At 32.1% G+C, this 25,531-nt stretch overlaps 13 protein-coding genes across 13 annotated transcripts; 8 read left to right on the top strand and 5 right to left on the bottom strand. All coding sequences in view use genetic code 12, as the record gives it.

The window, feature by feature from the left end:
• The first annotated feature begins 144 nt into the window (after window positions 1–144).
• Window positions 145–1,999, top strand: FCY23 (Fcy23p). The gene has a single exon (XM_064883497.1). It carries the CDS (start codon window positions 222–224, stop codon window positions 1,929–1,931), a length of 1,710 nt encoding a protein of 569 aa, XP_064741589.1. The 5' UTR covers window positions 145–221; the 3' UTR covers window positions 1,932–1,999.
• On the bottom strand, window positions 2,000–4,117 carry RJT21DRAFT_15854 (uncharacterized protein). The gene has a single exon (XM_064883498.1). It carries the CDS (start codon window positions 3,727–3,729, stop codon window positions 2,068–2,070), a length of 1,662 nt encoding a protein of 553 aa, XP_064741588.1. The 5' UTR covers window positions 3,730–4,117; the 3' UTR covers window positions 2,000–2,067.
• Window positions 4,118–5,190: 1,073 nt separating this feature from the next.
• On the top strand, window positions 5,191–7,512 carry RJT21DRAFT_15834 (uncharacterized protein). Its single transcript, XM_064883496.1, has one exon. It carries the CDS (start codon window positions 5,345–5,347, stop codon window positions 7,226–7,228), a length of 1,884 nt encoding a protein of 627 aa, XP_064741587.1. The 5' UTR covers window positions 5,191–5,344; the 3' UTR covers window positions 7,229–7,512.
• Window positions 7,513–8,314: 802 nt separating this feature from the next.
• Window positions 8,315–10,678, top strand: RJT21DRAFT_111957 (Bul1 N terminus-domain-containing protein; the record flags this gene model as incomplete). The annotated part of the gene is made up of 1 exon (XM_064880045.1): window positions 8,315–10,678. The coding sequence occupies one exon, from the start codon at window positions 8,315–8,317 to the stop codon at window positions 10,676–10,678; it is 2,364 nt and encodes a 787-aa protein (XP_064741586.1).
• A 636-nt stretch (window positions 10,679–11,314) lies between these two features.
• On the top strand, window positions 11,315–12,103 carry RJT21DRAFT_4788 (uncharacterized protein; the record flags this gene model as incomplete). Its single annotated transcript, XM_064884730.1, has 1 exon — window positions 11,315–12,103. One exon carries the CDS (start codon window positions 11,315–11,317, stop codon window positions 12,101–12,103), a length of 789 nt encoding a protein of 262 aa, XP_064741585.1.
• Window positions 12,104–12,179: 76 nt separating this feature from the next.
• RJT21DRAFT_117915 (uncharacterized protein) lies at window positions 12,180–14,238 on the bottom strand. The gene has a single exon (XM_064880879.1). It carries the CDS (start codon window positions 14,118–14,120, stop codon window positions 12,216–12,218), a length of 1,905 nt encoding a protein of 634 aa, XP_064741584.1. The 5' UTR covers window positions 14,121–14,238; the 3' UTR covers window positions 12,180–12,215.
• On the bottom strand, window positions 14,239–15,433 carry RJT21DRAFT_117914 (shikimate dehydrogenase family protein). Its single transcript, XM_064880878.1, has one exon. It carries the CDS (start codon window positions 15,317–15,319, stop codon window positions 14,372–14,374), a length of 948 nt encoding a protein of 315 aa, XP_064741583.1. The 5' UTR covers window positions 15,320–15,433; the 3' UTR covers window positions 14,239–14,371.
• Window positions 15,434–15,483: 50 nt separating this feature from the next.
• Window positions 15,484–17,869, top strand: MNN2 (Mnn2p). The gene has a single exon (XM_064880877.1). The coding sequence runs from the start codon at window positions 15,784–15,786 to the stop codon at window positions 17,623–17,625; it is 1,842 nt and encodes a 613-aa protein (XP_064741582.1). The 5' UTR covers window positions 15,484–15,783; the 3' UTR covers window positions 17,626–17,869.
• On the top strand, window positions 17,854–19,863 carry RJT21DRAFT_117912 (uncharacterized protein). The gene has a single exon (XM_064880876.1). The coding sequence runs from the start codon at window positions 18,047–18,049 to the stop codon at window positions 19,694–19,696; it is 1,650 nt and encodes a 549-aa protein (XP_064741581.1). The 5' UTR covers window positions 17,854–18,046; the 3' UTR covers window positions 19,697–19,863.
• Window positions 19,864–19,947: 84 nt separating this feature from the next.
• Window positions 19,948–20,856, top strand: NIT3 (putative hydrolase; the record flags this gene model as incomplete). The annotated part of the gene is made up of 1 exon (XM_064885254.1): window positions 19,948–20,856. One exon carries the CDS (start codon window positions 19,948–19,950, stop codon window positions 20,854–20,856), a length of 909 nt encoding a protein of 302 aa, XP_064741580.1.
• A 4-nt stretch (window positions 20,857–20,860) lies between these two features.
• On the bottom strand, window positions 20,861–21,877 carry RJT21DRAFT_81366 (uncharacterized protein; the record flags this gene model as incomplete). Its single annotated transcript, XM_064885290.1, has 1 exon — window positions 20,861–21,877. The coding sequence occupies one exon, from the start codon at window positions 21,875–21,877 to the stop codon at window positions 20,861–20,863; it is 1,017 nt and encodes a 338-aa protein (XP_064741579.1).
• A 744-nt stretch (window positions 21,878–22,621) lies between these two features.
• Window positions 22,622–23,736, top strand: RJT21DRAFT_91844 (Aldo/keto reductase). The gene is made up of 2 exons (XM_064885661.1): window positions 22,622–22,694; window positions 22,754–23,736. The coding sequence occupies exons 1-2, from the start codon at window positions 22,678–22,680 to the stop codon at window positions 23,664–23,666; spliced, it is 930 nt and encodes a 309-aa protein (XP_064741578.1). The 5' UTR covers window positions 22,622–22,677; the 3' UTR covers window positions 23,667–23,736.
• Window positions 23,737–25,289, bottom strand: SSU81 (osmosensor). The gene has a single exon (XM_064880875.1). It carries the CDS (start codon window positions 24,908–24,910, stop codon window positions 23,981–23,983), a length of 930 nt encoding a protein of 309 aa, XP_064741577.1. The 5' UTR covers window positions 24,911–25,289; the 3' UTR covers window positions 23,737–23,980.
• Window positions 25,290–25,531: the final 242 nt, after the last annotated feature.

The raw sequence follows: 25,531 nt of genomic DNA, 5'->3' as shown, positions 1-25,531 counted from the left end.
TCGATACTACTTATAGGGTACTGTTATCAAAGTGTGGTAATTGTGGTAAAATTTATTTATGACTCTGAAGGTCGCAAAATTGAGCCGCACATCAACATCATAATACTTTTTTTTTTTTTGACTCATATGAAATATTTGATATTTAAATATTCGAACTCCCTATAATCACTATTATCGTCTGGTAAAGCAGTATAAGTAGACCGAGGTAAATAATAATAATAATGCCTATGGATAGCAGTTCATCCACCAGAAAGGATGGTGAGATTATTGTTACTGAAACCGATAATAGTGAAAGATCTAAATATTTTCATCCTGTGAAAAAGTTTGGAGATAGTGATGCATCGATTGTTGAAAATAGTAATGATATAAGTATTAGTAAAGATGAATATAATAATAATACTATTTGGAGAACTATTGCTCGAGCATCAGCTAAATTAGACTCTCTTGGAGTTGAAACCAGAGGTATTGAACGTATAGAACCATATGAAAGATCAACTAATAAAATGAAACAATTAATTTCAGTTATTGGACTTTGGTTATCAGCTTGTGGTGGGTTAAGTTCCATGTCTTCATTCTTCTTAGGTCCTTTATTATTTGACTTAGGTTTAAGAAATACTTTAATATCTGGTTTAATAGGTCAAGCTGTTGGTTGTGCAATTGCTGCTTATTGTTCATTAATGGGTCCTAGATCTGGTTGTAGACAAATGGTAGGTGCTAGATTTTTATTTGGTTGGTGGTTTGTGAAGTTAGTAAGTTTAGTTAGTATTATTGGTGTTATGGGTTGGTCTGTTGTTAATAGTGTGGTTGGAGGTCAAATCTTGGCAAGTATTAGTAATGGTAAAATTCCATTAATTGTTGGTATTATTATCATTGCTGTTATTTCTTTGGCAGTGGCTATTGGAGGTATTAAACAATTATTGAAAGTTGAAACATTATTAAGTTTACCAGTAAATTTTGCTTTCTTATTATTATACATTGTTGCATCTAAGAAATTTGATTATTTAACTTTGGAAGATGCAATCACTGATGTTGCAGTAATTAGAGGTAATTGGTTGACTTATTTCTCATTATGTTATTCAATCACATCAACTTGGGGATCTATTGCTTCTGATTATTATATATTATTCCCAGAAGATTCTCCTGATTTACAAATTTTCTGTATCACTTTCTTTGGTATCTTAATTCCAACAACTTTTGTAGGAGTTGCTGGTTTATTAATTGGTAATGTTGCCTTAACTTATGAGCCTTGGGGTAATGCATATGCCGCTTATGGTATGGGAGGATTATTAAATGAAGCTTTCAAACCATGGGGTGGTGGTGGGAAGTTCTTATTAATTATGATTTTCCTTTCTTTAATTTCCAACAATATTTTAAATACTTATTCCGCAGCTTTTGGAATCCAACTTTCTGGTAGAGTAATGGCTAAAATTCCTAGATGGATTTGGGCATTTATTGTTACAGCAATTTATCTTGTTTGTGCATTAGTGGGTAGAAATAAGTTTGCAACAATTTTATCTAATTTCTTACCTATGGTAGGTTATTGGATTTCAATGTATTTTATTATATTATTGGAAGAAAATACTATTTTCAGAACTGATAAATTTAAGTACCTTTATACTAAAGAATTCCCTCATGATGAAGATGAAACTACTTCTGAAAGAGATTATATTGTCACAAGACAATCTAAAGTCAACAAGCATTATAATTTCAAGATATGGAATGATTATGACAAATTAACTCATGGATTAGCTGCTTCAGCTTCATTTGTTATTGGAGCAACTGGTGCTGCTGTAGGGATGTCTCAAACATATTGGACAGGACCTATTGCTAAAGAAGTAGGAGGAGATGTTGCTATGTGGTTATGTATGGGATTTAGTGGATTAGTGTTCCCTGTTTTAAGATACTTTGAATTAAAGAAATATGGTCGTTAGAGTTATATAGAGACTGACTTTAATTTACATTTACTATTAATTGAAAAAGAAAAAAAATAAAAAACGTATATGTATATGTATAAAAGCATTACATTGTAGAAATTCGTTACCAAAGACTAGACCAGCTATAATCTTTCTATTCAACAACTTCAACAGGAATATTAATGTAAAGGACATTATTATTATTAGTCTTGTTGATTCGATTTAACTTTATAGTCAACTTCAAAAAGTACTTTCGCACCAAATGACAACTTTCAAATGATGGTACAAGATTAAATCCACCGAAACGATTTTCTACAACTGCTCGATCAAGATTCTTAATGTACATAGATCTTAAATTCATGTTTACATCATACAGATCTTGAATTTCATTATGAATAAACGTTGTATCATCTATGGCAAGTGGAACATATTTTACAGAAATGTTTAATAACTTCCATAATATGGTACTTAAACGAGGTGAAATAGTAGAAACTTTATAATCCAATTCAGAAACCAATTTTTTAATTGGTTTGGATACAATTTCATTAAAGGCAGATGAATTTGAGAATGTTTGATAAAGCATCTCGTTGGATATTGCTATTGGGATAGTATTGTTTGATTTAATGGTTACACTAATTAATTCTGATTTCATCGCCTTTATGAACAGTGGAGGAATTGTTAGTTTAAAATTAGCCTTAATAATTTGATTGATTCGAGGATTATTGGGGATGGCAGGAGCATAATGAATTTGTATTGGTTTCAAAGGGACTTGAAGTATATATGTTTGTTTATTGATGCAGAACTTTAATGAGTTAACTGATTTCAATTCCATACTTGCAATCATATCATTAATTTTAGATTTACTAATAAAAATCAAATCCCTCTTAATAATTTCCATTAAATAATTATAAGTAAATATTTCATTGACGGTATTATTATCGATTTTATAAAAAGGAACTAAGGTAATAAGCCTAGTTGTGTGACCAATATTGATATATTCCTTTAAATTTTGACTTATAACATATGCAGAAATTCTATACCGTGTTGAACCATCAACGATACATAAATCCTTTTGCCAATTCAACGATGGAGGTAATTGCAAGTGTCGGTTAACAGAACTACAAGCCGAATCAAGAAGATAATTTGGAATTACAAAATAAAATGGCTTGTAGAAAGATTCTCCAGGTTTAAGGGTATCAGGACCAATAGTTCCCTTATTATCAATTTCATTAATAAAAGAGTTAAGATCAATTGTAGACAAAAATGGCCACTCTCTACCATCAATATCATATAACCCTTCAAACATAATATATATCATGGAGAATTTAATTGGATAAGATTTTTTATTTGTAATATTCACAGTACCCCTAATAACGTCTCCTTGTCTATATTCAAGCTTTTGATTAATTAGTTCAATATTTACATCTACTGCTCTTAAATTCGTTAATGAACTCAAATTATTAAGTATTGTAGTTGAATTATTGGAAGATTCAAGTGAATCTGTAGACAATGTTTGCTGTAATGATGAAGTAGTTAATTCATTAGGTGGTTCATATGGAGGAGGAGGGGGACGATTTAATAATTTTAAACTTTTCAATACAATGGATTTATACATGTGATATGAAGGCAAAATGGTCGAATGAGAACGTGGAATCAGTTGGAGATCATCTGAACCAATAATCGACTCATATGAGGGAAGTGGTAATTTAACATCGATGGTCGGACTATGAACAACTGGTGATTGACGAGGTTTGGTCGTATGAGAATTATTTCTCAGATGTAAGATGGATGGAATATGATGGTGCTGTAGTAACATCTTTGAATTCAAACAACCAGTACATATATATATGATGAAATATATTGAAATTAAGGATCGTGAGATCTAAATCTGAATCTTACTACGGCTTTATGACGGAGTTCCCTCAAACAAAAGTCGTTTGGATCTTGTGGAGTAAATTTAGGTCAGGGCGACATTGTCGCGCATATATGGTTATGTCTATTTGGGCCATCGGTTGTGTCAATTTTGTGGGGATCAATTTTTGACGTTAGACAATATAGCGACACCAGCCGCACCCTGTCGGGACGCACATATCGGAATAATTGAAAAATTACAGCGTACGAATATTCTTTATATTCGTCAGGTGGGACTAATTTAGCACAGCCTTGATTATCGAACACAAATACGCATAATTGACTTTCAGAAGAACATTCTCAAATGGGGGTAAACTATTTACTTTACATAAAGTGGGGACAACCTTTCTCCACTAAAGGCTCCGTATTCAGAGGCTAGAGACCGATCTAGACCATGTTTAAACTTTTACGTTATCACAGTTAAATGAGCCATGTTAACGATAACTACTCGTATTCTTTACATAGATTAGTAGTCATACATTCATAAATCAATTTGTTCTTTTTTGAAACAATGACAGCGCAACCACAGGGGTACACATTTCCCGAAGCAAAACCATTACGATTGTTTTGATGACTTTGCATATCTCAATCAGTAATACGTATTATTACTATTAATATCACTACGAATTATTAACTATATGCCCGTCTATTTTAGGTATTAGATTGGACTAGACTGGTCTATGATCTATTTCCGAACATCCCAATTTAAGCAGTTAAAGCTGCTGTGCGGCTTAATAATTTCCTTTTTCAGATGTAATACCGAACCTGCAAATAAAGTAAGTCATCTTATTCATAAACTAAACAATAGGAGGCAATTTATTATTTTGAAATTAGTGCGTGGGAAAATGTATGTGAAGTGTCTTACCTACTTTTAATTAAAAGTCTATTACAGATGCAAGATGTCACCCAAAACTAAATTGAGTGGAAGTAAATAACAACAGTAGGAACAACGTGATCTGATTGGATTATATGCAAAGGAAAATAAATATATTATGAAAATTTTTGTAAAAGGGGTAGAGTACAACAAGTATAATTCCTTTATATTTCTTTAATGTGAGTCATTCAATTTACTAACGCGCACGACTAGAAAATTATTTTTTCTTAATTTAACTATCTTGTTTTTTTTTTGCTCGTAAATGAGATCGTGCTACTACAGTTTGCAATCAATAACCTACACTTAATAAATGCTGAATCTTTACACCGTAAGTTGTGAAAATTTTTATTATTGCTGTTTCTACTAGCTTAAATGTAGTTGAACATTCTGTGTATTCTTGGTGCATGCAGTATCTTCCATTGTGACTCTTAGCAAGGTGCATTTTAGTAATATTATTATGAAATTTTAATTATGTTCCAGATCAATTACACTATCTCTTGGTCATGAACTCTATTGACTAAAACAGTAATTCGGTGATAAATTTTTAAGAATATTTTCTTAGGACTATATAGAGCGTCACATATCCCGGAATTGATATCTCAAGATCATGTAGGTGTTTTCTTCTTTCTATAATCCAATTGCAATAATGTTAAACAATCCATTAGTATCAATGGTCTCTGTGCCTGTACCTATACCGGTACCGAGACCCCAGTTAAATTCAAATTTAAATTCAGATTCCGTTCCATCCCAACCCATTGCCTGCAAAAGGAAATCTGTAAGATTCCTTCCTCCTTCATCTCCTCCTCCATATATTCTCTCTAGTTCTCCTAATGTGAATAAATTCCATATTACAAAACGAGATCGAAATAATTATCCGTGTAATAGGTCTACTACGAATATTGCAGAAGATGATGAAACTGATAATGAGAGCAGCAAAGATGAATATGGCAATGGTAGATCTGTCCAATTGAGACTTCCCAGTTATAAAAGTCATGAAACTATAATTAATCCACAAGAACCTTTTATTAATAAATTAGATAAATTGCCGGTAGTTGATGATCCTAGATTATCTTTGAAAGTTAATTTAGAATCATTGAAAGATGGTATGAATAATAAATATCGTAGTGGTGAGTATATCCGTGGTTATCTTATGTTAACTAATGAAGATAAGGAAAAGCCTATCAAGTATAAGAGTATTAGCATTTCTTTTGAAGGTAGATATATGATAACGGTAAATAGGTATAGAGCTTATGAAAAAGTTAAAGTCCCTGTGAAAATTAACAAATTTTTGGAAATGTTCGATACTGGCAATGAAGATCCTGAGGATGATAGTAATCATGATGATACCCTTCATGAATCGAGAACTCTCAATTGCCAAGATGGTGCAAGTCAAAGTTTCCAATTCAGGGTTCCTAGTCAAATCATTGATAAAAATAATTGTAACCATTATCAATTACCTCCTAGTATTGGAGAAGAAATAGATGATGAAAATGGTATTAGTTTTGACAATGACAATGGAAATGAAGATATGTTTAATGATTCATTGATCAATTATCGTATTATAATCCGTGTCGTCAGTGAAGATGGTGAAAGTATTATCAAAGAACTTGCTAGTCATGTTACTATTCTAGGATCTAAATCTTCACCTGAAGATCATTTATGTTATAGAAATTATGAAGAAATGATTGACGAGATGAAGTGTAAGATTGAGTCTGGTTGGAAAACTTTAAATAAGCCAAAGCTGTTTAATCTGATTGCTAAAATAGTATTACCTCCTGAATATGTAGGAAACGAATTTGATATTGCAAAACATTCTGTTCTTTCCAATACTGCTACTGTTAGTAATAAAGAGTTAATTGAAGTGGATTGTGCCATTAAACATACCACAATTAATCATCAAAAATTACTTGAAGATAAATTTTCATATTGCAAATTGTCATTACCTTTGACAATCATGCTTAGTGGTGACAAGATGAGACCTAATAAGATTAAAATTAAGAATTTGAAAGTTGAATTAATTGTCGCTAATATTAAAAGTGATGGCGGGCCAATACCAATTCAATTCGATTATAATATGTTAGACAATGAAACAATTAAAGATAACATTGTGAATCCATGTCAAGTTTTCAAGACTGAATTATATAATTTATTGGTTGAAATAAACTTTTTGCAACGTAAAATCATTGATGTGGAAAATCATTTACATCAGTTAAATATTAATGTTGAAGATTATAATGATTTACGTAGTTTGACCAAATTGAGGACTAAATTCAAGTCAGTTCCATTAAAAGTTATTAATCCAACTATCATTACCAATGATAATGGAGAAGAATGGTTTATGGATCTTAAAGAGAATAAAGTAAAAAAGTCATTTACATTAAGAGTAGATTTTTTGAAAGCTCTTGAACAATTTGAATTATTGCCTACTTTTCAATCATGTTATTTAGTCAGAATGTACTACTTGAAAGTCAGTATGACTATTAACGGTAAATCTAAGGTGACTAAATTACCTATCATAATTGAGTCATGAAGCTTAATGTATGTTATAGATACAAAACCGTTTATAAAAAATTCTCGGAAACGGAGTTTACAAAAGTAAGATCCAGGACCTTTTTTTTTTAATTAGTACAGTACCTCTGCAGTTATTTGTTTGATTAATAATACTATATTATTATGAAATAGTTCATACATACTTGTAAGCACATCGTGTAGAGATACAAGATTTTGTTTGATCAGTAAATGATACGTAGCTTTTTTTTTTCTTTTAAGTTAGAGAGCCAGAATATTTGTGAGTTACATTTAAAGCTTACGAGTTTTGAGCAAAAGGGTTATGTTAACTCTATTCAAAATTTTACAAGTTGCATGACAATAATAGATACAATATATATGGTCCTTAAGCCATTGGCTTGTTACGGTTTACGCAGCAAATTATTGATTAGATAAAAATGTCTCTTGTTATATTTATGGCTTTGACCGTATCCATTTAGTATATGTCCGAAAGCGAAAATAGTAAAAGAGAGAGCAAGGAAAACCGTTGCGATTGATCTCACAAAAGCCTTAAAAAAGATTTAACCATAGAAAATATGTAAAAAAAAAATAAAGAAAACCCCACTTTTTTCCCTCATACTTTACAGTTGACTCATTCTCTATAATTAATAATCAGATCCTGCACACTCCCGAATTGGGTCATAGAATGTAAAAGAATTATTAGGAATCTGCCGCCTTAAGTATGGCAAAAACCAAGACAAACCGTACACGGCCATAGATGGCTATACAATAAGGATATATCATATTAGCATTTTAGCCGTATTTACCTTAAACAGTATTGAAAATTTTCTCTATTTATTTATATTTTATAAATATTCAACCTTATCTGTATTTAAGTAATGACTCTTTAATTTATCTTTATACCATATACATAATTATAAATATTCCTATATATATTCATAAATATACTCATACAATTGGTATTATAATCTTACATATACTCATATTATATTCATAAATACACTCACATAGTTAGTGTAATATTTAAATATCCCGATCTTGGTTTGATAGTATCTATCAAGCAATTGATCGCCATTTCAATTTATAATAACTATTTGATTTAGTCATAATGTCCGATAATAGCCAACACCAGGAAGAAGATTCGAAAATAGAGTATTCTCAATGTTCATTTGACGATCCAGTATGGTCGATCTTACCTTCATATACTATGTTTACGGAAACTGTGAATAAAAACCTTCACGTTATTGATCCTCTAAACAATTCCGCAGACGGATATCGTTTCGATTTACCAAGTTATGAATTAAGCAGTACTCAAGCTAATTTAGGTTTTGCAGCTCCCAATCAACCGCGTCCTTATCAATTGAATAGACCTTCGAGTCCTTCATTATTACTGTCTCTTTCCAATGACTCTTCAACTAGTTCATCTCATGGAGATTCAATCATGTCGACACATGGCCGTGGTTCTGGTTCTGGTTCTGGTTCTAATTCAACCATTAATCAAGTCATTGTGGCTGATGAAACAACTTGTGATTGGCAGGAAACGATTTTAGATAATATTCATAAAATGAAGAATATGACATTCTCAACTAATCCAATAGCAAATAACATTGATATTAAAGTTCATTTTACTAAAGATGTAGGTGTCATTGGTAAGAAACCGGTAGAGATAGATCCTTCCCTTTATGAATATAAACAAGGAGACTATATTAATGGGTATGTATTGATTAAATCTTCTAATGATAAACCAATATTTTTCGAGATGTTCTATCTCTTGTTTGAAGGAACTTTTATTGTTCAAGATCCAAATTTAACCTTCAAACATGCAGTTAAGGTTAAAAAGTTCTTAGAAATGTTCGATTTTTCAGGTAGTTGGAATGAGGCTCATATTAATCGGTTAGTTACAGATAATCACAACATATATGATTGTCCTTTATTGGAGGATCCTGTTGATGGATCTAATCTTTCCTTCAGTCCTGATAAAATTATCAAACCTAATAATTTATATAAGCGTTTCTTCACATTCAAAATTCCTAACAATTTATTAGATACTGAATGTAATGATCATAATTTATCTGGTCATACTCAATTGCCTCCAACAATTGGCTTATCAAATTATGAAAAGAGATTATATCCTATTAATGCAACTGTTAAAATTAAGGATTTCTCAATGATAGATACTTCTATAAGTTATGGAGTATTGGCTAGATTTATTGGTAGAAGATCAATATATGATGTTAAGGATTCTCAATTTGAAGATAAGGTGGATACTAGATTAATTAATTCTACTGGTGATGAGTATGTAATCTTAAAGGAATCTTCTAGTTTCGTCAGAATTTTACAACAATCAAGAAGATACAATACAGTTAATGAAAGATCTTTAAAATTCACTGAAGATAAAATTATGTATGACAATTTCTTGTCTCGTATCAAAGATAAGATTGAACTTGGTGATCAATTAGTTGAAGCCCTTCAGAATGATCAATTAGATTCATCAATTGAAATATCGAAAAGGATAAGTGAAACTGAACTAGAGTTTGCTAAAGCTAAGCAAAAGTACGTTCAAGGATTTCATCGTGATATTAAGCAGACTTATGAATCATGCAAAAAATGTGAATCATACGAGATATTTCAACCACTATATAAAAAATCAAGTTTGATTTCATCTAAGAAAGTTATGGGTACGCTTCAGTTATCGACCCCAAAGCAGGAATTTGCCGTCACTTATATTCCTCCTCCAAAATTTAGAAAATTCTCTCCAATCACCCAAGAGGATTTGAACACATGGCACTTAGAAATTCCAATTGATTTATCAATTACATTTCCTACTGCTCCTGATTCAGTTAAGAAATTACCAGATATAAAAATGTTACAAGCCGAGTTGGTTGTGCTAACCATTAAATCTGAAAAACTGGCCATACCAATAGAATTCAATCATGATTTGATCTTTAATAAGACAGAATTGAACCCTAAAGCACCTTTTATTGATGAAGATACATTTACGAATAATGTCATTAAGCCATTACAAAAATCGTCTACTAGGTTGTATAATTTAATTATGACTTTGGGTGTTGATAATTTTAGAATTGAAAAGCAATTAATTGACGACATTAAAGCTGTTTGTCAATTGAATGAAAAATATATTAATTTAGATATTCATGACACTAAAATTATTGATAGAACTAACACCAAATCCCCAGGTAAGGACAACACTAATCCAAGTTTGATATCTTGGAAACAAGATAATGATACTTCCTTTTCAAAATCATTTACTTTAAAGCTTAATTTGGAAACTTGCAGGTTAAAAACTCCAGACTCCAAAAAGGATGTTGGAGTCAAGGCTTATGATGAGTTTCATTTGGTTCCTAATTTCCAGTATTGTTACATGGCAAGATTATATTACATTAAAGTCACGCTTGTATTGTCTAATGGTGATTATGTCAGAGTTAAGATTCCTGTTTCAATTCAAAAGTGATTTATTATTACTACTATTTTTACTATTTATTGTTTATATTTTCAATTCTTCTTTTATAGTTTAAGCCTTGCTTTGTTTTCCTAATTTTCTTTTTTGATTCTTTAATATCTAATGATTAATATGCTGATTACATTTTTATTTTATTATTTGTTCTTCCTTAATTTGCTTGATTTGGTGGGGGGAGTGTCTTTTGTGGTCGGTGTTTGTGTTTTTGTTTATGATGATGATGACGACGATGCTTTTGTTGGTAAATGTTGTGCAGTTGCTGTTGTTTTAGTCTTTAATTTATTTACGTAAGTAGTTCATATTTTGTAATCGATGACGAAAATAATAGTCTATGTCTTTTGTGTGTAAAATTTCGCAACCATTTGCCGCAAATTTCCTATTCAGGGAGCGGAGATCGGTTTCATGCATATTATATAGCAATTGCTTTATCACTTATAAGCAATAGCAATACACTATTTGTTTACGTCATAGGGGTGGCATTATCAATTAGATGCAGAAATTCAGTGGTATCAGCACCTGACTATCTGTCGTAAAAGTCATAGCTATAAATAATGCTGTGATTCTCTTTGAACACTATCTTTCTTGTGCTTTACTTTTTCTTCATATACTACAACTAATAAACAAATTAAAATGGGTATTGGAGATAAATTACACGAAACAGCTGATAGGATTCAAAACAAATTTGCCGGATCGAATGTCAATAGTGGTAAGGATAATTCTTTTGAAGAACAGAAACCTTTCACATCTAATGAAGTAGAACATGAATACTCAAAGGGTAAGAAGAAGACAGGAAAGACAGCAGAGTTTGTCGATAATGTCGATAAAAAAGTAGGACATGACGTAGGTCGTGACACCCTAAGTGGAACCGACAAAGGATTAGGATCTAAGGCTCTCCACTCAAAGCAAGATCAGCCTCCTGAACGTGATGATGTCAGAAAGGATGTTGCTTCAGATGCATTCATGAAGGGTGAAATCACTCGAGGTGAAAAATATGGTCTTAATTCAAAGGGTCAACAAACCCATCCAACTTTTAACCAAGCATCTGGTTTACAATATGTTGATCCCCAAGATGATATGGGTTGGGAACAACCTTTCACTGGGTCTGATTGGAAACTGTATTCTCGTGAGTACAACCCAGATCATTCAAAAGCTGAACATTTAAGTACTCCTCCAGATAAAGGAGGAAACCAAACTGAAAACTTTACATATACAGGTATTCCAGCCAATCTTGACGTTAATATGGATGAAACAACACCTCGTGGTCATACCAGTAAAGATTACGCCCGTACAAATATAGGAGGTTCTTCTTTGACTGATCACAGTAAAAACCCAGAACCACATTCAGGTTATGAAGATGTAAGAACTAGAACAGTGACGGGAGAAGTGCAAAAGGGAAAGGGAACTAGCACATCCATTTAGGGATTTGTTAGTTTAAACTTTTTGATTTAATGTTATTTTTATACTTGTTAAAATTACTGAATAAATAAATGCAATATATATTTGATTTACTTACTATTAACACTGTAAATATCTAACTGGAACAACTACATTGTTGCATATTATTCTCTGGACTATAATCCCCTTGAAGCTCCCATTGTTTTTCTTTTTCCTTTTCTTCATCTCCCCATTTTGACTTGTCAAACGGGTTGAAACTCATCTTTTCCAATTTCTGTAGCAAAGTCAAATTCTCAGCTTCACTTTCTTCTATACTTTTAATAACTTCATCTAAGATCCAGTTTCTAGGTAAGAAGAGAGGATTGAAATTTCGAGATGAAGTTGAACTGATATCAGTAGACTTACTCAAAAAGTCGTTGTATATCTTTAACCAACTATCTATCTCTACTTTTAATTCTGCATTTGTATATCTCGATTCAATAGTTTCAAGTTTTTCTAATAATCTATCACTCGTCAAATCTCCTTCTCTTACTTCTTGTAACACTACGAAAAACTTGTTGAAATCACACTGAACCTTATATAATAATTCAAGTAATGGTGTTATTAAACCTTCATTGATGGTATTAATATTAGAATAATCAATCAAAGTATTTGATACTCCTAAACGATTCAAGAAGCTTTCCACATATTTCTTAGTAAATGCATACTGATAAATTTCTCCTCCAATTTCAATAATTGTGGTTGCTCGTTTAATGATAGGATCTTCCCACTCTTCCTTTAATTTACCTTTCAAGAAGTCGGAATCTTTCAACAAATTTTCACCAGCACCAATCAATTCAGCTAAGTCTTCACCTAACCTAGTTAAATTCCACCAAATTGCCGTTGGTGTATTAGAGTAACTGTATCTTAATTCATGATCTTCAGAATTAGAAGTGTAATTTGGATTGTACTTATCCATGATCGAAAAGGGACCAAAGTCAAGAGATAATCCAAGAACAGATGTATTATCAGTATTTAAGACACCATTTAAGAATCCATAAGTTTGCCATAAAGCTGCAGTTTCAGCATTTCTAACTATAATTTCATAGTACATCTTGTCATAATCTGTCAATTCACCCAAGTCATCCTTACTTGCATCAAAGAAAGTTGGGTTTAACTGAATAATATTATTGAAATAAGAAAATCTATTCCCATTGACAGTGAATAATTCTTCAATAACATACTTTGATAACTGTTTGATTCCATCTCTATCTCCTCTCCATCTATGTAAATCAAATGTTCCAAGTCGAATCCATGATTCAGCAAATCTAGTATATATTGAGCACTTTTCAGCCCAGCTTCTTTGAGCATATGTCTTTGGTAAGAAAGTTAAAGATAATGCTCGAGTGGTTGGTATTCCAATTGAATTTAAATGTTCAGATATGATATATTCACGTATAGAAGATCTTGTGACAGCTTTCCCATCCGCAAATCTAGCATAAGGTGTCTTACCTGCACCTTTCAACTGTAACTCATAGAATGGACGATTCTTATTATCAGGATTAATTTTAGGAATCTCAAATAAATTCACTACTCTTCCATCCCCCAATTGACCCGCAAATTGTCCGAATTGCCAACCAGCATAAGTTTGAGCATATGGGAAAGGATAACCACGTTTTTCAAAGCTGTCTTTATTTAAGTTATAGAATTGTCCACTAACTATTTGTTGAAACTCTTCATCTTCAATTTGAGAAGGATCTAGTCCTAAATCACGTAATGCATTAGTATTGGCTGTAAGAAATCGATATTCTTTTCTTTCTTCAGGTAATGTCCATGAAAATCCTCCTTTGGATAGAATTCTTGGTTGATGAGTAATATTATTTTCATTGGCATAAGCTATTTCCTTAGTATCTATTTTAGCATCCGGACTGATCTTGTCCGTAAACGAAGAAGTCTTTGGTAAATCTGCTAATCTTGCCATAGTGGTCAACCTCCTTACTACTAAATAGTGTCGTGAGTTCATTATTGGATTGCGATCCAATGCATATTTAACGCTTCGCATACTAGTCTTTTTTCTTCAATCTAGCAATTATGAGGGGAGATCCGCTAACAATTAACATATAAAGGACTTAAGCACTATTGTCCTATTTTTGTATGTATATATAAAGCAAGACTATATATTCTATATATATTTATATTTGTATAATTAAAATACGTATGGCATCGCATATATGTTGGTAAATCTTTATGGCGACTTTTTGTGTAAAGTCATGCCAATTTAGCAGCAATTCTTTTTTTATATAGGTATTCTAGCTAATCATGAACATGTTGATAGACATATTCAATTACTTCCTTAACAGGCAACTCGTCCCAGGTATATCCGGTCCATAATACTTCCTGAGCGAGTCCCTGATATAGCATAGCTTCAATTCCGCTAATAACTTTCCAATGACCCTTTTCAAAGTCCTTATATAATCGAGTCTCGGGGTTTGGATGATAGCACATTTCTAATACTGCACCCTTTTCATTATGATCAATGAATACTTGTAAAGTTTCTCGAGCTAACTTCTCTTGTTCTGTCTGGGGTTCGAAGTCAGGAACTGTACATACAATAAGCAATGGTTTATTTGCTAATTGTTTAGCCTGAGCTGGTGTTTCAATATGACCAATTTCCCCTTTAAAGCCTCCCTTTATCATTTCTTTCTTAACAGCCTCAACTTCTTCAGAAAATCTGTTAATAATGTACACTTTTGAACAGCCTAAAAATACACTTAATGCATAAACAGCTGACCGACAAGCCCCACCACCTCCATAAACAAGACCTACCCGTTCTTGCTGTTTTGATTTTTCAACTACTTCAGAAGCATTAAATAGAAATGAATTCTTTATACCGATAGTATCAGTATTGGTACCAATAAATAATTTTTTATTAGTCACTTTATCATGACGTATATAAATTGTATTAATGGCTCCAACTGCTTTAGCTCCATCATCAACCAAATCAACATGGGGTAGCATTCGTACTTTATTAGGCATGGTAACTCCTGCTCCAGCACATTCTTCTGAATTTAAGAATTGTTTAAATAAATCTATATCTTCACTATCTAAAAGTTCATACTTCCAATCTAAACCTAATTTCTTAAATGAATAATTTTGCAATAAGGGAGATCTTGAATGTTGGATATGTTTACCGAATAGTTTAATCTTTAGGGATTTCGATCTTACGTCCCTGAATTGCTTCAAATCTATATCCTTAGTCATGGTTACCGCTGCTTATAATAGTATATAGCATATAATATATAGTATATAATCTACAATTAATCTGGATTACAGTACATATATTTATACACTTCATTCTGCCTCAATGATACTCCGCTTTATACCGTTCCCCCAAAGGGGCTAAACAATGAGGAAATAGCCTTATCCGTAAATTGATCTGCTCCTGCGTGTAACTGCAACTCGTCTAAGGAACCGCGAAAAACAATTTATTTTAGATCGTCGTGCAAGAGACAAACAAACTTTTGGCGAATTCGCCTGTGTAGTAAAGATAAGAAAGTATCAGATCATATTACTGTTTAAAGGTTTGAATTGACTTATTGTGAGTGATAGGTTAAGAATATTCCCCTAGTGGTAAATTTACAACTGAAGTCTAAGATAAAAATAGAACTTTAGAATTTTTCTTTTTTATATTAGTATTCTATTTTTAAGTTGAGATACATAAGAACATGGTTGTGTCGAAGCATCTAAGACGGAATAGGGCTAGACTATTTCTTGCTGTGGCTAGTGTACTGATCTTACTTATACTTAGTTTTACTTATCAATCAGTAGATTCAAATGAATATTCTGTCATTGATACGGACACCATTAAAGAACACCCTGTACCTCCTCCTAAGCCTCAAGTACCACTAGATTTTCCTCCAGCAGTTGAAGAAATAGCACCTCATAGTCCCAAACAACCAAAGGGTAAAACCAATAGACCTCAATCAAATAAAATTAAAAAGCCAACCCCAGATCAACTTAAAACTATACGAGATTATACTGTGTTTTTTGATAAGTTGGAAGATTTTGCAATTCATGCTGAATCCATTAAGGATAAATATACTACCGATAAGGCCAAGGAATTGTTTTCCAGTAGTGATGACTTTTTATTCTCAAAACAATATTTAGAAAATGTATTGGATATCCCTCAAGATACTTTTGATAAACTTAAGAATTCACATACTCGTTATGTTGAACAAAGGATTCCGGATTTAGTCGATAAGCTCGGATTTTCAACATTCGGTAATATTTTAGAATCTGATAAAGAATGGAATGAATATCAAGGCTCTGCAGGTTATGTACTTGTTGGTGGTGGACGTTATAGTTGGTTATCATATTTAGTCATCAGACAAATTAGGGCTTCAGGAGGTAAATTACCTATAGAATTGTTTATTCCTACTAAATCAGATTATGATGAAGAATTCTGTGAAAAAGTCTTGCCAAAACTCAATGCCAGATGTAATGTATTTGATACCAATTTAGCCAACAATTTAGCTGCACGATTTAAAATTGGAGGTTATCAATATAAAATGTTAGCCTTAATTAGTTCGAAGTTTGAAAATGTCCTTTACTTGGATTCAGATAATTTCCCTACTAAAAATGTCGAATATCTCTTTGAATCAAAACAGTATAAAGATTCTCACTTATTATTGTGGCCAGATGCTTGGGCCAGAACAACCAATCCTAAATTTTTTGAAATTGCTGGGGTTGAAGTCAAAGAAAATAAATTAAGATATTCAGCTTATGATAAAAAGCAAGCTCAACTTGCGGATAAACCCTTAGATCCACTTAGTTCATATACGTTTGAAAATTCAAACTTTCATGATTTTGAAGGTTCTTTACCTGATCCAACTTCTGAAACCGGTATGCTTGTGATCAACAAAACCACACATTTAAAGACATTACTTTTATGCTTGTATTATAATGTATTTGGTCCCGACTTCTATTACCCAATAATGACCCAAGGTTCTGCAGGAGAAGGTGATAAAGAGTCCTTTATAGCGGCAGCTCATGTTCTTGGTAATCGTTATTTCCAAACCGCCAAACAATTCAGATGGACGGGTTATGTATCTGAAGCTGACGGTAAATTCACGTCTAAAGCTTTGGGACATTTCGATCCTGCTTATGATGAACAATCTGGGAAGGAAGCAGATATAATATTTATGCATTTATCATATCCTAAATATTATCCTAATTGGTTAGTTGATAATCATGATTTGGTTTATGAAAAATCAGGTAAGCATATTAGAATGTATGCAGATATAAATGATAATGTAGGTTATGATTTTGATTTAAGAGTTCTACAATTCTTTACTCAAGGTTTATGTCCAAACTATTTTAATGAAGAGGGTTTAGCAGTAGATGGAACTGAAGGACCTAGAAAATCAAAAGATTTCATGGGTCCATTCTTACCTTATGTAGGAAGTGATGATGAAATCAATAGTAAACGATGTGAGGAAGTATTTATTCCTCATTTGAAGTGGTTAAAAGAAACCACACAATTTCCGGATAATCTGGTAATTGTATAATGTTAATAATATTAAATAATATAGTCTTTTATTAAGTATAAATATAGTAATAAGTCTAGAAATTGCAAAATTTGGTTAATGTAAAAAACTAGGCTTAGAACTGCCTAATAAGGCTAAAGTGCGCCTGCACCCGGGATGCCGATCGGATCGCATTTTGACGTTATTTCCATATTTTCTACATTTCTTATTGCGTTCACCTTTGGGGAAGTACGTTTATCATGGAATTTCTTTTTGGGTATATGGGGTCAACCAAAATTACTAACGATGAGATAAAAGCTTAGTAAGGATTATATTCATTATTATATATAAGGTCAGTCAATAAGCATTTATTATCATTTTATTTATTTAGAAAACTTGTATTATTATCATTTAATTTTATTTTATTAGAGCATCTCAATTGTATATACAGTCCTACTATATAATGTCTAATGAACAATTAGATCAAGAATCAGTAGTACCGATCCAGGATGCTATTGAACAGAATATTCCTAGATCAGTAGAAGAAGAAAATGAACTTCGTCGACAAGAAACTATTGCTTCAATTGCATCTATTCAAGCTGTACCTAATTATAGTGAAATATCATTACCTCGAGAAATATTGTTTATGTTCTTAGTATGTATGTCTCAATTACTTACTCAAGCAGCTGTATCACAAACTATGAATACTTCTCAAAAGATATCAAAAACTTTTGGAGTAGAGAATGATCCTGGAGAAATTTCTTGGTTTTCTGCATCTTTCTCATTAACTGTAGGTACATTCATTTTAATATCAGGTAGATTAGGTGACATGTATGGTTATAAGAATATGTATCTTGTGGGGTACGTTTGGTTTGCATTATTTTCATTATTAGCAGGATTTGCAGCATTTTCAAAATCAACTATTTTCTTTGATGTGATGAGAGCAATGCAAGGTATGGGTCCAGCCATTATGATGCCAAATTCTCAAGCTCTTATCGGGAGTTATTATCCTCCAAGTTTAAAGAAAAATTTATGTATGGCAGCTTTTGGAGCTGTTGCCCCAACTGGATTTACATTTGGAGCTATATTTAGTGGTATATTTGCTCAATTTGTATGGTGGCCATGGACATTTTGGGTTTGTGGAATGGTAAGTTTATTAGTAGCTGTTATTGCATTTTTTGCTATTCCTAATAAGATAGGAATAAGATCAGAGGGTTCATTTGATTATTTGGGTTCAGCATTTGGTGTTGCTGGTTTGATTTTAATAAATTTTGCTTGGAATCAAGGTCCAGTTGTAGGATGGCATGTACCTTATGTTTATATATTACTTATAGTAGGATTCTTAAGTATGGGGGTATTTGTTTATGTTGAAGGTAAAGTTGCCGATCCATTAGTACCACCTGAAGTGTTGAGTGGTGAAACGGGTTATGTCTTAGCATGTATTGCAGCTGGTTGGTCATGTTTTGGGGTATGGTTATTCTATACTTTCCGTTGGTCACTTATAGTAGATTTAGATTCTCCGTTATTATCAGGTGCAAAAAATATTCCTGGTATGTTCACAGGATATGTTGCAGCCTTTACAACAGCTATGCTTTTAAGAAAGATTCCCTCATCAGTGATATTATGGATGGCTATGATAGCCTATTTAGTAGGTATAGTCATTATGGGTACTAGACCCGTTGGTCAAATCTACTGGGCTCAGAAATTCGTAAGTGTGGTATTAACACCCTTTGGGATGGATATGTCATTTCCTGCTGGTTGTATTATTTTAAGTACTTCATTACCAAAATCACAACAGGGTATAGCTGGATCATTAGTATCTACTTTTGTTAACTATTCCATTTCAATTGGATTAGGATTTGCTGGAACTGTTGAATACTATATTACCAAAGATATGGAACCTTCTCTTGAAACAACCATTCATGGTATGAGGGTAGCGTTCTACATGGGTATGGGATTGGCAGGTTTAGGGGTTGTGGTATCATCATTCTTTGTATTACAGCAATTTCTTGTCAGAAGAAAACAACAATTAGCTGAGAAGTATTCAGAAAATCAAGTCCATATACCGGCATATTCCGAAGAAGCTAAAGAGTTTGATCAAGAAGAAGAGTGATTGTTCATAGTTATATAGTAGTTCATAGTAATTACATACTTTATGATTTATTTATTATACAATTAATTTAATAGTGATAGAATGCCGTTTAAGCTTTTCGCAATTGTCTGTTTTGGGGTGTGGCTATTACCGATTTGGGGAGGTGGAAAATTATTAGTCAGAGTGGAGATAAGGCTACTATAAATAGTGGTAGATAGAAGCAATTGTAGTTATATACATAATAAAATAACATATAGATAAGTATAGAAATAATGTCTACAGCAGTATTAAAGAGTCCCTTACAAAAATCATTAAAAATTGCCTTAATTCAATTAAAGGCAGGAGCTGATAAGGCTGCTAATTTAGCTAAAGTAACTAAATATATTGATCAAGCAGTTAAAACTTCAACTGTTGGAACTCTTGATTTGGTTATGTTACCTGAATGTTTTAATAGTCCTTATGCGGTAGATCAATTCCGTAATTATGCAGAAATAATTCCTTCTGGTGAAACCACTTCTGTATTATCTGAATTAGCTAAAAAATATGGTATATTCATAGTTGGAGGTTCAATTCCTGAATTAGATGGTGAAAAAGTATATAACACATCTTTAACATTTGATCCTTCAGGTAAGATAATAGCTAAACATCGTAAAGCTCATTTATTTGATATTGATATTCCTAATGGGATTACCTTTAAGGAATCAATTAGTTTAAGTGGTGGTGATAAAGCTACCGTATTTAAATTAGGTGATTTTGGTAATGTTGGTTTAGGTATTTGTTATGATATTCGATTCCCAGAATTAGCATTAATTGCTTCACGTCATCCTCATAATTCATTTGCTATGTTTTATCCGGGAGCTTTTAATACTACAACTGGTCCTTTACATTGGCATGTATTAGCAAGATCTAGAGCTATAGACAATGAAGTATATACAGTGTTATGTAGTCCAGCTAGAGATGTAGAAGGTGGAGGATATCAAGCATATGGACACTCTTTAGTTGTTGATCCCTTTGGAAAAATTATTGCTGAAGCTGGTGAAGGTGAAGAAATCTTATTTGCTGAATTAGATAAGGATTTATTACCAAAAGCTAGAGAATCAATTCCAGTTCATTATCAAAGAAGATTTGATATCTATGAAGACTTTGTGGGTAAAGAAAAGGCTAAAGTTAGCGATTTATAGATAATTAGAAAAGTAGTTCATCTTCTTCATCTTCCTTTCTTTCAATAAATTCAACTAAAACTTCTTTGAACTTTTCTGGATTTTCACTTATAACCCAATGACCAGCTTCCACATCTCTTATTTCAAAATCAGGAAAGTAACGTCCTACATCTGGTATTATATCATCAGGCACATATTTTGATTTGGTACCTCTTATGAATAACGCAGGTCCTCTTGACCATCTTACTAAATTTGAATCAAATGGCCAGGCAGCAATATTACCACTAGCTATACTGTTTCCAATAATATCGAGAGGGATTTTGGAAGTAATTATATCATCTTTTTTACCTCTATTAAGATTAGTCATTAAGAATTGTCTTACTACCATATTTGATTCAACTTTTGCTAATTCCTTATCAACATCTTTGATACTTGTATATTTGTATTTCTCTAAGGCCAATCTAAGTTGATTGACGTATTTTCCAAAATTTGAACCACTTGAACCAGTTAAATCAACCGGAGCATTATCAACTGATACTATCATTTTTGGAAGATCTGGTCTTCTTAATGCTACAGCCATAACAGTTTTAGCACCCATAGAATGTCCGACCAAAATAGGTTTGGCCGGAAATTGTGCTTCATCAATAAATCTTTCAACATCCGCTGCTAATGAAGGATAATCGAGTCTATTAATATGAGGAGATTCACCAAAATTACGTAAATCGAGACAATAAATGTTTCTTTGTAATTGAGAAGCTAATTGTTTGGCTACGGTTCTAGTATTAGTTTTCGAACCAAACAATCCATGAAGAATGAGTAAAGGTGATTTCTGATCAGTTTCAGAATTATGTTGAGGTGGAGAATGTCTTTCAAATTTTAATTTAACTGTTTCTATACTTCCATCAGTAGATAACGCATCCCCCAAGTATGTAGAATCATTTTGAGTAAATGGTCTTGTTTGACCATACGAGATTGAAGATGAGTAATACCGGCACGAGACAAGCGATACAGATCGTGATATCCGAGGTATTATACTGATCATTTTTATGTATGGACCAAATCAACCGGTGCTACGAGTAATTTTTCAATTTAAAGATATTGCTGAGTTTCTTTTCTTCGCTAATGCGCAATATTTTTTGTTGTGTCAATTGTGTCAATTTGCAACTTATTTTTGGAAGACAATACTGAAATGGTTATGCAATCTGACTACCACGATGGTATTTCCAGACATATATTCTTCTTTCTGAAAGTCAGAGATATGTTCTAGATTTGCCATTGAACTAGGAGTAAATGCGGGTGTTTTTGGAATTTAGTATATTTATTTCACTAAGAGTTTCAGGAGGATTGCAACAAAAATGAAGAAAGTCTACAAGTTTGAGAAAGCGATCTATGCCTTAGCATCTAACAATTTATGTGTATAGTAAATCAGATATAGTTTAAATTGTAGAAGATATATTTATATAGTGGTAGCTTCACGAGTCCATTTCTTTTGGTACTTCGAATTCGCCATAATCGTTTAGCACCACCACTTATTTTTCTCATTATGATTGTTGATGCTTTAAAGGGTTAAAGCTAAACAAAGTGTCACAGTCCGAATGTATGATTACATATATGAAATACCATAGTAATTCTCATTGTGGATTGACATCATAGTGTCTCATAAATGCACGGCCATATTAAAGCATGTACCCCCCACAGTGCGAAAGACCGGATATCCCCCAACATTATCCGTCAAACTGTGGCAATCTGGAGTATATAACTCCTATAATTTTCCAGTTGCTGGATTTATAAATTTTCATCAATTGTGTTTATAATTAACTATACTTTATACATATTAATACAATGCCTGTTGCTAAAGCGTAAGTACTAATTTTAAATCAATTGAATATAGAAAACCCTTACTAACTTTACTATATAGCTCTACTGAAGTTTTCACCTTAAATGATGGTACTAAGATCCCAGCTGTTGGATTAGGTACTTGGCAATCTACTGATAACGAAGCTTATGAAGCTGTGTTATTTGCTCTTAAAAATGGTTACAGACATATTGATACTGCTGCCGCTTATGGTAATGAAGAACAAGTTGGTAAAGCCATTAAGGACTCTGGAGTCCCAAGATCTGAAATTTATGTCACCACTAAATTATGGGGTACATTCCATCAAGATCCAGAAACTGCCATCAAGAGTTCTTTAGAAAAATTAGGTCTTGAATACATTGACTTATACTTGATCCATTGGCCAGTTGAACTTAATCCTCACGGTAATGATCCAAAATTCCCATCTTTACCAAATGGTAAGAGAGACATTATTGCTGATTCTGACTATACTAAGACTTATGCTAGAGTTCAAGAATTAGTTACTAAAGGTTATACTAAATCTGTTGGTGTTTCTAACATTTCCGTTGAAAATTTGACTAAATTATTAGCTGCTCCAACCACTAAGATTGTTCCAGCTGTTAATCAAGTTGAATTACATCCTTACTTACCTCAACATAAGTTATTAGAACTTACTAAATCTAAGGGTATTTATCTTGAAGCTTACTCTCCTTTAGGTTCAACCGAATCTCCATTATTTAAGGATGAAACTATTGTAAAGATTGCTAAGAAGAATGATGTATCTCCAGCTACTATTTTAATTTCTTGGGCTGTTCAAAGAGGTACTGTTGTTTTACCAAAATCTATTACTCCATCTAGAATTGAAGATAACTTAAAGACTATCAAATTAAGTGAAGAAGATTTTGAAGAAATCAATAACCTTCATAAGGTTGTAGGAGTTAAGAGATTCATTAATCCAGACTGGTCCCCAATCACTGTTTTCCACAGTGATGATTAAATTAGTTAGAGTAGTTTTTATAGTATTATCAATAGACATTATAAGAATTAACCTTATAGATTATTTTTAATAGGTAAATATATTCATAAAATGTGATAAAAGTACATGAAATTGAAGTATAAACTAAGAATAGAATTGTAAAAAGGAATAGTAATATAAAGAATAATTTTAGTGTTAATTATGACCACTCATAACCTATTGAGAAATATCAGGTATGACTAGTGGTATAACAGAATTTAGATATAATAAAAGATAAATCAAGAGGAAACATATAGGTACTTCAACTCAATTCAATTCAACTCAGTTTATTCAACTTAATTTATCAATTTAACATAATTTGAAGGACAAATACCGATTTGTCCATTAGATCTTCTGGCTTGCCACCATTTACCATCAATATCATCAACTTCCAAGATTTCATCTTTAACAAAGGAAATTTCATTGATATCATCTGGATTGGCATCATAACTATATAAAGCCTTAGCCTTATATCTGAATGTTAAAGCTAAATTAGATTGACTTCCTTGATCATTATAAACAGTTTGTCTCTTTTCAGTATTACCAGAACCATTATTGGTTAAATCTCGATGATGATTAACATCAGAAGATGAAAAGTTTTCTAAACCATTTAATTGAGATGAAGATACAAATTTGTTAGAATTAGTATTGGTATTTTGTAATTGAGTTGTTCTGAGTTCATGTGATTTATTAAAGGGAGAAGATCCTTGAGCATAATCATCATTTGTTTGATCTTCATCATCAATATCATCTTTAATACTATGATGACGACGACTTGAGTTTGAAATATGACCATGAGAATGACTATTTTTCAAACTGAAAGAATCAATAAATTGATTGGTTGGAGATTCAGGGTGACCACCAAAATAAACTATCCAAATTAAATTCAAGATTGATAGAAGAATGTTTCCAGCGGCACAAGCTAAATTCCCACTATTATTTGAGTTATAGATTAAACTATTGGTAGAATTAGTGGTATAGATGAAAGCGACGGAAATTAATCCGACTAAAGTGAATTTATATAATTCAATATTGTTGTTTAAATATAAAAGAAGTACCAAAAGTATAAGTATGATTTGGTATACTATACCCCACCAAGCAAAATGAGGAAAATGTTCTGGAGAAGCTCCAGCTCCAGCTATAGTGACTATCCAAGCAAGAATTCCAAAAGATATGGTTGCTATAGCGAAGGGATCGCTTGTGAAATTGGATAGAGATATTGCCATCTTGTTTTTTTATTATTTATGTGTAGATCTGAATGATTAAAGTAGATCTGAAATGATTTTTATTAGTGCAATATATTTATTGACTGGTGATATTTATTCTCTTAATGATTCAGTTATCAGAATTTGAATAAAGAACACGGTATTAATAAATATAGTTAATGATTTAGTATCGATTTGATATAGGACCCTTTGATAAAGGGTAAAGACTAGCTAACAACCACGGATTTGAAGTATGAATACAATAATTAATGGACACACAACTACCGGATATGTTCTAAGAAGATATGACAAAATATACCTCAACAGTAAACAACCTCTACTTCGTTCCACGTATGGCTAAATTCAGTTTATTTATTTATGATTTTTTTTTTACTTTGATATTTTCCTTTTTTTTATGATTTGGTATATTTCGTGGTACTAAAGTACACGACCTCCACCATTAGGCTTTAATTGTTTACGTAGACGACAATAAAATTGTGTAAATAGTGAACTATACGTATACAATAAATAGATAGCGATTTACGAGTAGAAGATGAATTAGTCGAAGTAAACTTCACAATTGAATTAGAGTTATACCGTTTGGTTATTACTTCTTAACCATCAATGATCTGACGCATCTCT

This window comes from Scheffersomyces amazonensis, assembly GCF_036850825.1.
Source record: "Scheffersomyces amazonensis strain UFMG-HMD-26.3 chromosome Unknown RJT21scaffold_1, whole genome shotgun sequence".
NCBI lineage: Eukaryota > Fungi > Ascomycota > Pichiomycetes > Serinales > Debaryomycetaceae > Scheffersomyces > Scheffersomyces amazonensis.
Note: the sequence above shows the minus strand (reverse complement) of the source record. Positions and strands in the feature narration are given on the sequence as shown.